The sequence below is a fragment of the Bison bison genome, unplaced genomic scaffold, assembly GCF_000754665.1.
Source record: "Bison bison bison isolate TAMUID 2011002044 unplaced genomic scaffold, Bison_UMD1.0 scf7180017864180, whole genome shotgun sequence".
In the NCBI taxonomy this organism is placed as follows: Eukaryota; Metazoa; Chordata; class Mammalia; order Artiodactyla; family Bovidae; genus Bison; species Bison bison.
Window position 1 is genome coordinate 3,953,885 of NW_011494752.1, and position 10,833 is coordinate 3,964,717.

At 55.6% G+C, this 10,833-nt stretch overlaps 1 protein-coding gene across 1 annotated transcript in view; it reads right to left on the reverse strand.

Annotated features, from left to right (window-relative positions):
• MLLT6 (myeloid/lymphoid or mixed-lineage leukemia (trithorax homolog, Drosophila); translocated to, 6) overlaps nucleotides 1-10,833 on the reverse strand; it is a 23,373-nt gene that overhangs the window by 8,895 nt on the left and 3,645 nt on the right. The window contains exons 5-13 of the mRNA XM_010843135.1: nucleotides 9,638-9,796; nucleotides 9,096-9,150; nucleotides 8,735-8,844; nucleotides 7,671-7,774; nucleotides 7,321-7,414; nucleotides 4,727-4,900; nucleotides 3,729-3,824; nucleotides 1,022-1,241; nucleotides 1-485 (exon numbers count right to left, since the gene is read on the reverse strand). Of these exons, the coding sequence (XP_010841437.1) occupies nucleotides 1-485; nucleotides 1,022-1,241; nucleotides 3,729-3,824; nucleotides 4,727-4,900; nucleotides 7,321-7,414; nucleotides 7,671-7,774; nucleotides 8,735-8,844; nucleotides 9,096-9,150; nucleotides 9,638-9,796 (1,497 nt within the window). The remainder of the gene's footprint in view (nucleotides 486-1,021; nucleotides 1,242-3,728; nucleotides 3,825-4,726; nucleotides 4,901-7,320; nucleotides 7,415-7,670; nucleotides 7,775-8,734; nucleotides 8,845-9,095; nucleotides 9,151-9,637; nucleotides 9,797-10,833) is intronic.

Sequence of the window (10,833 nt, forward strand, 5' to 3'; positions counted from 1 at the left end):
GGTGAAGCCAGCCAGCTGGGCACAGGGCAGGGAGGGAAGGGCTGGGCCCCCAGGGCCCTCCTTGTTGCGGCTGCCCTTGGGACGGCCTGGCCCGTGTCGGCTCTTCTTGCTGGCTTTGTGCTTCTTCTCCTTCAGGCCTGTCTCAGGGGTCTCCTCAGCGGGCACAGGGGTGGCACTCAGTGTGGGCATCCGCTTGTGGGTGCCTCCAGAGGCCCCGGACCCCGAGACATGGGGAGACTTATAGTCCCCAGGGGATGGGGCCCGGGCCCGGCCTGAGCTGGAAGTGGTGGTGGAGAAGCGCATGATGGGCCCGAAGCCAGAGAAGACCACCTTCTGTTCAAAGAGGTCAGCCTTGGGGGGCTCCGGGGCTGAGGGAGAGGGAGGGGCTGAAGGGGGGGGTGCAGTGGGCTTGGAGTACTTGTCTTCTTCTGGCTGCTCCAGCTTGGGGAATGCGGAGAAGTCAGGGGAGCTCTGCAGGGACGAAACTGCAGAGAGGGACACGGAATTACAGCTGGACCCCAGAGCCCCTGCCTCCCTCCTGCTCCCAGTGGGTACTAATGGAGAGAGCTCTGGTCGGGGGTGCGGAAGCTTGGTTTCCTATCCCAGCTCTGCCACTGTCTCTGTGTCCTGGGACCAGTGTATCCCCACCCTCCAGCTTTTCCCACCTGTGACAAAGTAGAATAGCTCCCACCCTACTGACCTCACTGGATGACTGCAGAGACTACAGGAGACTAGTGTCAGTGCTTTAAAAATGGTACTTGACAGCATCAGTGCAGGGAATAATGAATACTTTATGGGGGTTGGAGAGGTGGGCCCTGAGGGAGATGGGAGGGGAGTTCCACCCTGAGAGAGGAGGGAGTGTTGAGGAGTCACTGGCTGGGGATTCCCACCCCACCAGGCAATTTAAGAAGCAAATGAGATGCAAACCAATATGCAAAGGGCCTTGCTAGAAAAGCTCACGGCCAGACTGTCCCATCCCACCTCCTCCCCAGCTCCTGCATCCTGGGGTGCCCATACTCACCTGTAGGCTGGAAGGGTCCCCCAGATGAGGAGGAAGAGGAGGAGGAAGAAGAGGAGGAGGCAGAGGTGAAGCAGCTCACACCTTTCCCACTGCTCAGCTTCTTCCCCTTGTGACTCAGGCTATGGCTGGAAGACTTTTTCCCCTTGGAGTCCCTGCTGCCTTCAGAAGTCTCTTGAGTGCTGGCCTCGTGGTGGGAGGAGGAGGAAGCCGAGGAGGAGACCTGAGGGAGGGAGGAGAGAGGAAGGCTGGAGCCAGCTCTGGGGGTCTGGGCTCACCCTGACTTGGGGGTGGAGCCCTGAGGACACAGGACCTAGGGCTCTACTGGGAGAGCTCAGTTAGCTTCAGGAAGGACTATGGGGCAAGGAGACGGTGGTGGGAGCTCCTAGACCAGGGAGATGGAGAGGCAGCTCTGTTACTTCTAGGGGTGAAGAGTTGGGAGCTCTAAGCCCAAGAAGCTGTCTGTCCTTTGCCTCATGCAAGGGAGAAATGAAAACGGTCCCAGAGTCTGTTCAAAAGTATGCATCTGCTCAGTCATTCAGTTTAGAAACACTTAGGCCTACAGGGCTGGACTTGTACTGGGAAGTGGTGAGTGCAGGGAAGAGGGACTCCAGGGAGAATGGGCCACCCTGGCCCCATTCTTGGGCCCTCCAGTCCCTGCCACTCCCTCCCTGCTCACCCCGCAGCTGCAGCCACCTGGCTGACACTCCACTCCCTGGCTACTCCACGCCCTTTCCAAACAACCTGAGCCTCCATGCCAAGCCCTCTGCCCAGACAGCCTAGCCTCCCTCTTTCTGGGAAACATCTCCTCCTTCAAAATCCAGCTCAAAAGCCCCCTCTTCCGTGAAGTCACCCGATAGCTACCTGTGGTGGAACAAATCATTCTGTCCTCTATTTCCTGGGTGCCCTGTACCCACCCACATCAGCCATGTCAATAGTTACCACACTGTATTGAGAGACTGTCCCCCATGTCTGAGGGTGGCAGCAGTGGCTGGAAGAGTAGGGGCTCTGGGGTCTGTGAACCTGGGGTCTACCACCGTGTATGTTGTGTGGTCTCCACCTCACCGAGCTTCGGTGTCCTTCTGGGGCTAATTATCCCTATTTGGAGAGTTATGAGGAACATAATGGCAGATAGTATGGGGTTGACGATGATGGTTCTGATGGCGCGGCTGCTAGCAATACACTGCAGAGTGTCCTGCGGTGGCTGAGAACAGGCCTTCAAGCCAGACTGCCTGGGTGTGAATCTTGACTCCACCATTCCCTAACAGTGTGCTTTTAGGCAAAGTATTTAACTTCTCTGTGCCTCAGTGTCTTCATTTATTAAATGGGGTTAATAAAATGCCTACTTCATTGGATTATTTTGAGGATTAAATGAGCACATCCCCACACATGCCCGCCATCCCCCTGTTCCAGAAGGGAGCCTGGCATGTGGTGAGTGAGTCAGGGCTTTGTAGTAACAGTCAGGGATGGTTTCTCCTCCTGGTGGAGACCAGGTATCCAGTACATGAACAAATGCCGAGAGAGGTCGGAGAGGAGGATGAGCCATCCTGTGCTGCCCCTTCCTGGGCGGAGCCCTCGGCTCTGTCTTTTTCTTTGTTCTTTTCAACAGCTGGAGTTCTGAAGGGAGCCAGATGTGGTTCTGAGAGCAAAGAAGGAGAGGGCCCAGGGGGAGGGGTGGCTGAAATGCTGGGGTGGGTGGAGGGGGATGGGCAGAAGGCTCCAGCATGTCCAAAGAGAAGTCCAACCACTGGGGTCACTCCTAGATCTCTGGCCCACTCCTTCCCCCTGCCTGCAGACCCCAGGGAGAGATCAGAGGGCAACGACAAGCTTTTCCAGGTGAGCCCTGGGCAGCAGCGAAGGGAGAGGGTTACTGGGACAGTTGCCACAGCAACATCACCCTGGAAACCTGATACCTGAGTCTCCTGCTAAGATGCCCAGAGCCCTGGCAACCTCCTGAGGCTGGTGGAGGTGAACGGGCAATAATGGCGACAGGAGGAAGCCGTGTCTCCAGGCCCTCGTTCTCCTTCTGGGGGTGAGGGGAGAACTGACTGGAAGGAGGGGCAGGGAGGGCTGCTCTGGCTTGGATTAGCAACTCCCTGGCCTTGGGTAGGGCCTGCCAGTTGTTTATCCAGATGGTGCCCATTTCTGGAGTCAGGCCTGACATGTCATGCCCCTACTGGGAAAGTGGGATGACTAGGGGTCTCAGGGTATGGTCCATGGGTCTGCCCTGCAAGCCACCATGGGCCACACTTTCAGTCCCTCCAACCTGCATGGAGTGGGCTTTTGGTTAGGCGACCAGGCTCTGAGCAGCTTCCTGATATGTGTGTGGCAGGGTGGAGAGTGAGGGGGTGTCCTCTGCCTCTCTCTGGAGAAATGGGCCCCAGAGACTCGAAGAACCGCCATGAGTACTGTATCTGCAGACAGGAACCTGGTGCTGAGGCCCTCTGTCTGGGCAGAGGCAGATGTGAACATCTGGCAGCCTGCAGGAAGGGTGGTGTCCCTCCACCCCCACCCCTCCTGGTTGGTCAGTGACTAGTGGGGCTGAGGAGCAGAGGCCCCTCCTGGTCTAGAACAGGAGTAGTGTGGAGTGTGGAGCAGAGTCATATGAACGTGAAATTGCAAGGGTTCCCAGGGCTGCACGCCCCAACCCTTCACACTGTGCCTCCCTCCCGCAGCCGCGGCTGCCCCTCCTGGGTGTAAGCAGTGGTACCTTGTCAGCAGTGGGGACCACAGGTGGGGTGAGGATGCTGGGTGACTCAGGCCGCTTCTTGTGCTTCTGTTTAAGGCGTTCTTTGTCCTTTCGGCTCTGGGGAGGAAGAAGGGACCAGACACTGATGCTGGGAAACGGTCCTGGTGAGGATAAACATGACTCATGCATGTGGGGAGTGGGGTCCTCTCAGGCACAAGGCTCTGTGGGTGCCATCGCCCCCTGTGGAGGGACTAGGGGACTTTGGCTGGACAGAAGTGGCCCCGGCAGGTTCCTCTGAGAGCTGACAGCCCCTCCCCCCATCCTCCCATATGTTGTGCTGTGCTAAGCTCGAGTAGTGTCTGACTCTTTGCGACTCCATGGACTGTAGCCTGCCAGGCTCCTCTATCTATGGGGATTCTCCAGGCCAGAATACTGGAGTGGGTTGCCATGCCCTCCTCCAGGGGATCTTCCCACCCCAGCGATTGAACCCAGGTCTCCCGCATTGCAGGTGGATTCTTTACCGTCTGAGCCACGAGGGAAGCCCATCCTCACTGCCTGCTAAAAATAACCTATCCCATTATCATGCCAGTGACACAGGATGCCTCGTATGGAGGCACACACCTGTAAGGGTGTCCACTTGGGACACAGAGCTGTGCAGGGGGACAGGAGCCAGGTACACTGTGACGTGTAGCCGCTGGGGACGCAGGTATGTGCACCACAGACACGGCTAGACATGCGCAAATGTACAGGGCCGTGTGTTTGGGTCTCTGGGGAGACTGTCATGTCATATGAACAACACAGAGGAACCACACAGATAAAACAGCCCCAGGGAAGCCAGGCCTTCAGCTCACCCTCTGTGACCCTCACAGGTCACTTCCTCAGCACCCCCTTGGTCCTCAGTGGCCTCAGAGGAAAGAAGGGGGCAGGCACTATCGCCTCTGGGATACCTGTGGTGGCTTCGTGCAAGAAGCAGGTGTTTGTGACTATGGGCAGGAGGGGCAGGGGGAGAAGACTCTTACCTTCTTCTGGCCCCTCTCATGGTGGGAAGGGTGCTTCTCCTGCTGGGCGGATGGGGAGGCCGACCTGCTCCTCCGGCCAGCAATAAAGCTGCTGCTGCCTCCCCCTGTGCTACCCCCTCCTCCTCCTGTTCCTCCGCTGCCGCCCCCGCCCCCACTGGAGTGCCGGGATGTCTTCTGCAGAGAGAATTGAGAGGAACTGCCTGCCACACCCTCCTCTCCATAGGTTACTGAAAGGTTCTTGAAGATCAGGTGATCCTGGGGGTCAGCAACCCCCACCCCCACCCTGCCTGTCACAAGAGGACCCTGTGTCCTTAATGATACTCTGCTCAACAGAGTGCATTCCCTGCCCCGAAATCCTACAGTCTGCCCAGCTGGCTTATCCAGGGCACAGATTCAGCAACTGAGGCCCTGAAGAGGTGGGGAATCTCGGCCCCAGCCAGATACCAGGCATGGATGGAGGTGGGCCTCGGCCCATGTCTCTCTCTCCACCACCTCTTTCCATGGTGCCTTCTTGGCCCCTCTCAGGCACTCGACCTCGGCCCACCTCAACCTCCCTCCCTGGGTGGCCCTCATGGGAGCCCCTGCTCCCCATACCCCATCCTTCCCTCCAGACACTATGCTCCAGCCATCACCCCTTCTCTTCTTTTCCTGGCCCTCCACCAAACAGTGCTTCCTTTTGTCCCAAAGGATCTGCTGCCCTTAAGAACAAGGCAAGGAAATATCCATAAGGAATACTTAAACAACCCCTGTGCTACCACTCCTCCCAGCCAGGGCCCTGGACTCCCCAATGCCTGGTCTGATGGCTTCACCAGTCCTAGACTTAGAGCTGTTCTTTCTAAGATCACCCACAAACTCCCAACTGTCAAATTCAAAGACTAGTTTCAGGCCTCATCTGACCCAGTGGCTCCCCAGCAGTGGGCATCACTCCTACTCTGCTAAGCTCTAAACTCCCCATTTCATGGTTCTCTTCATACCTGAGCCCCCAACCCCTAGCCTTATACACCTGGGGCTGCCACACCTATGGGGGCCTGAAATCTGAACACAGCCACCAAATCTAAACAGCTCCACTTGACACCTGCTATATTCCAAACCAAGCTCCCTACCTTGTCTTAGTGTCGTGTTAGTCATCCAGTCGTGTCCGACTCTTTGCAACCCCATGGACTGTAGCCCGCCAGGCTTCTCTGTCCATGGAATTCTCCAGGCAAGAGTACTGGAGTGGGTTGCCATTCCCTTCTCCAGGGGATCTTCTTGACCCAGGGACTAAACCTGGATTTCCTGCATTGCAACTGGATTCTTTACCACCTGAGCCATGAGGGAAGCCCCCAAGTTGATATCTAACCCTGAACCAAGGTGACCTTATGACTTATCCAAACCAGGACACTTTTGAAAATGAAAGGAGGAGCTATTAATAATTACACCAAGGCAACAGGCACAAACTGGGACTCTCCGCGGCAGACCAGGACATATGCTAGAAGTCCACTCCACTGCCTGAGGAGCTCAAGCCCCATCTATCCAGCATCAAGAGCCAGGATCCTATGTGCCACCCTCAACTCCTCCTCCTCAGCCACCCCCACATGTAGGCAAGTTTATCTAGAAATAATTCTAGAATCCAGCCTCATCCCTCCATCCCCCCCTCTCTTGCAGCTGTCTCCCAGTCACCAGCCTCAGCCCTTTGGATCTGGCTTCACAGTGGCTGCCAGGGTAATCTTCCTAAAAAACAAATCTGATCATGTTACCCTCTTGCTTACAAGCAGCCTCACAAGCCTGTGGCCTGGGGGTGAGGTCCAAGCTGCTTTCCCAGTCAGGCCACAGCATACCTAGCCAGGACACCCCACCGCTTCTGAAACACGCAGGTCTCTCCACCAACATGGGTTAGCACCCCTTCTCCCACTTCTCCGTGGGCCCCTGAACCTGAGGCAGAAGCAAGTCCAGCTCTGGCCCTGCCTGAGCTTTTTCACCTCATCTCTTGCCTTGTCCCTACCAAACATCCTGTTCTGTTGCTTATGAATGGTCTTTCTTATCTTGGGACTTTATCCATGCCAATCCCTCTGCCTGGAATTCCTGTCTTTCTTGGCAGGCTCCTGAGGACCTTCTGACTGTTTTTTTCTAAATCCCACATACCAACTGTGAGATAAGTCACGTAACCTTAGTGGGTCTTAGCTTACTCATCCGTAAAATGGGTAAATGCAATACACCCAGTTCTTAGGGAGGACTGCAAGAGCACGCACATCCACGTGCACACACACACATACAAACACACACACGTAGAAATTAGTACAGAGGCTGGGGCACGGTAAGCCTCACAAATGTTGGCTCTAATTGTTGGCTCAGCTTAAATGCTGCCTCTTTCTTGAAGCCTCCTAGACTCTGATAGGCAGGGTCTGAGCTCTGTCTTCTGGGATGGACTGCTTGGCTCAACTCTGATTCACCCCTCAGGCTGTACTTAAAATGTATTCCTCATCCAATGGTGAGTTCCTCAAGAGCAGGGACATAGTTCCTTCCTCCCCTGTCTGTCCTCCCAGATCCAGGCACCCTAGAGTCCACACCCTCTAAACCATGGCTGACCAACCCACTCACGCCCAGATGAAACTCACCATCTTGCTGAAGTGGTATTTGCAATAGCCACAGTACTTGACATTGTCAACCTCCAGTACTTCTTCCTCACACAGCAGGCCTGCCATTTGGGCACTAATCAAGAGAGGTCAGCCTGAGAAGGATGTGGTCCCAAACCAGACCGGCCACCTCCCCTGCACCCTCCAAGACCCCTACTGGGGCAAAGCCAAGACCACCCAAGGGAAGTACTGCCATCATCTCCAAAGAGACAGCAGCTGGGATGAACCCATTTGGCAGCCATCCATGGCAAATCTCAGGAGAAGGTTGGGATAGCTGGCCAGGGATCCCAGAGAACCCTAAGGAGTGGACGCAGGGAAGGCAGGGGTCTCACCAGGTAACATGGAAAGCTTGTCGACATCCATGGCGGTTACAGGTCATACAGGCTCCTGAAGCCGCCTTGCTCTCCCGGCCCTGCTCCTCACAGATGTAACATGTCTGCAGGACATAGGGCAATCGTCCCCTCCTCTCTTCTACTTGAGGGATCCTTTGGCCTCCCTGCTCAGTTCCATCCTCTCCCCACAATCCTACGTCAGACTATCCAATAGCACTTTCTGTGATGACGGAAATGTTCTAGACTGCATGGTCCGATACAGGACCCATAAACTACATGGGTTATTGAGCCCTGGAAAAGTGGCTAGTGTGACTAAGGAACTGAATTGTAAATTGTATTTAACTAACTTACATAGCCATATGTGGCAAGTAGCTGCTACCCTGGATAGTGCAGCCCTTGGATGGTGAGTCCTGTGAGGACAGGGGCTGTGTCTGCCTTCCTCCCCAGCGAGCTCGGCCCCACCTCTGGGCCTTTGCACATACTGTTCCTTCCACCTAGAACCTGGTACTCTCCCCACTTCTTAAGGCTGGCTCCTTCTCATCCCCCAGGCCTCAACCAAAATGTCTTTCCTTGACTGCTTTATCTAAAATAAACTCCCCCCCAACCCCCTGTGCCAGGTACTCTTTATTTTAGTATCTTGTTGTTTTCTTCACCACACTTACCACACATTGCGTTTACTTTGCCTGTTTACTGATATCTATAGTCGTCCCACACAGGAATCGGGGCAGGGAACACATCTGCCTTGATCAATACTAGACACTGTGTGTCCAGCATCTTGCCCCAGTTTTTGCACATAGTAGACCCTCAGTAAAATGTGCTCAGTGAATGAATAAGTGAACTGCTCCCTAAGATCTACCCTCAAGCAGGACTGCAAAGGAGCCTGCTATTTCACTTGATCATGGGCATGAGTCTGTCAGTGGAAGGTGCCTACCCACCTCCTGAGTTCCCTGAAAGTGTAGGTTGGAGAGAATCAAATTACACTGGATGAAGAGAGGGCTGGAGAAGGACCCAAGAGTGGTTGGGGAGGAAGGGGACTGGCATGGGGCAGAGCAGGGGCCGCTGACCTTGTTGAAGCGATCATGAGGCACGTACTGCAGCACGATGGGTTCCATGGTAAGCACGTTAGCAAACTGCACCTCAGGGATGTAGAGGGCACACACCACGTGGGCCCAGCCTGGGGCAGTGTGGGGCCGGCCTCAGCTGTGATGGCCAGCCAGAGACCCTGACCCCTCACAACCCCATACTGCAGACGATCCCCTCCTCCATGGCCTTCCCATGAGACTCCACTGCCAGCCAGGGAAGGGAAGGGAAACCCAGCCTCTGCATTCCACCCCTGCCCACGGACTGCTCCTGCCTTCCCAGACCCTGCTCAGGGGGCCTATCTGACCTCAACAGATGAGCCATAGGGCTCAGCAACCCCCTCACCTCCATTGTCGGTCCTCTTCAATGCCCCGTCTTTGTGTGGGCACAGCTCACACCTCTGCCAATACAAGGGGGCACAGGGATTTGGGGGATGGGCTTTTCCAAAAGGGGGGGGGGTCTACTGAGCTGAGCCCTCCCTGAATACATTCAGAGAGCCCCAGGATGTAATGATTAGATGTCTAAGGGGGAACTGGTGGGGATACAGAGAAAACAGGCTGAACGTGAGTGATAGTTGTCAAAGATGGGGGAGCCTCATCAACAGGAGAAGAATTATAGTATTCCCTCTACTTTTGTATAGGTTGGAAACTTTCCATGATTAAAAGCTCAAACAAACAAAAAAACAAAAACAGAAGACCCGGCGCCTGTGGTGGGGCAGAGTGAGGGCTAAGCAGAGGGAGAGATGGGGTTGGTGATAGAGGTGTGCAGGAAACAGGAAGTCCTGTGTGACACTCCCACCCCAGCCTCAGCCTCAGAGCCCCCCAGCTCACTGGCAAGGGAGGGGATGCTCAGGTGTTTATGAGAGGAGAGGGAAGTTTCAAACTCACCACCCTGGCTGCTCGCTCCTGAGATTCACATTTCCGGCAGAACCAGGGTCCTGTTGGCACCTGGACGATGCCATAGCAAGCTGCGGGTGAGGGAGGAGAATCACCAAGCAGATCTGTCACCAGTGGCTTTTCCCAGAGTAACTGGGGTAGGGGGTGACTCTAACAAACCAGAGCCAGTTCCAGCCAGGGGGCTGCTCCCTGTCTGGGGGTCACTCATACGACAGCAGGACCACAAGCAATGTCCACAGCACACGCCCAGCTTTCAACCACATAACCAAGCCGTCCACGCAGAGGTGGGAAGTCTGAGACCTTGACTTTAAACTTCTAGAAGATCCCACCCCACCCCAATGCCCTTTCTGTACCCAGCTTTCTGGTTCCCAGCTCTTGCCAGGACCAGTCCTCATCATCAATAACGGAGAATATTAGAGGAACAACATTTAGGATAGTCAAACACGTTTTGTTGTTATGGGGTGGGGGGGCATTTCTTAAAGGGCCAGTAATGAAAGAGGCGGGTAAGTCGAGGGTCTAAGGGACCTCATCTTCTGCTTCTAATTATAATAGGAACAGGTCAAAAGTCAAGGCCGAGGGCAGGTGCACTGCAGGTAACCAATAGGAGAGTGGCGGGAAGAGCCGACAGCGACAGGATTAAGGGCTGTCCCAGGAAGGGGGGGGGCCCAGCTGGCTGTGCCAGACAGGCGGGAGATGCCAGCCTGCGCCCTCGGCAAGATTCCTCAAGGAGTTAACTCCCGAACCATGTGCTGCTGGGGGAAACTCCAAACCTCCCTCTTCTCGATTCCCGGTCCCCTGCGCAACCTCTCTCTATCCGTAGCTCTTCCCGGGAGGATTTTAGGAGTCCCCTCTCCCCTGGGACCCTTCTCTTCCCTTTCCAATTCCGCTCCTCCCAGTATCCGGAAGCAAGAGGGGAGGATGACCCCCCCTTGACCTCTCCCTCCCAGAGCCAGGACCAAAATAACCCGGGCGGGAGGGGACACCTCGCAGGTAAACATTCTCCTAGCAGCCCCGACACCGGCGGTGTGGGGCGCGGAGAGTGCACTCATTGCCCTCTAGACTGTCCCCAAACTCCCTCAACTTGGGGTGGGGGGCGCGGGACTGGAACAATAGGCAAGAAAACAATGCCTGACCCGGTCCTCCAGGACCGGGCGGGGGGAGCCCCCGACGCCTCCCTTCTCTTCAGG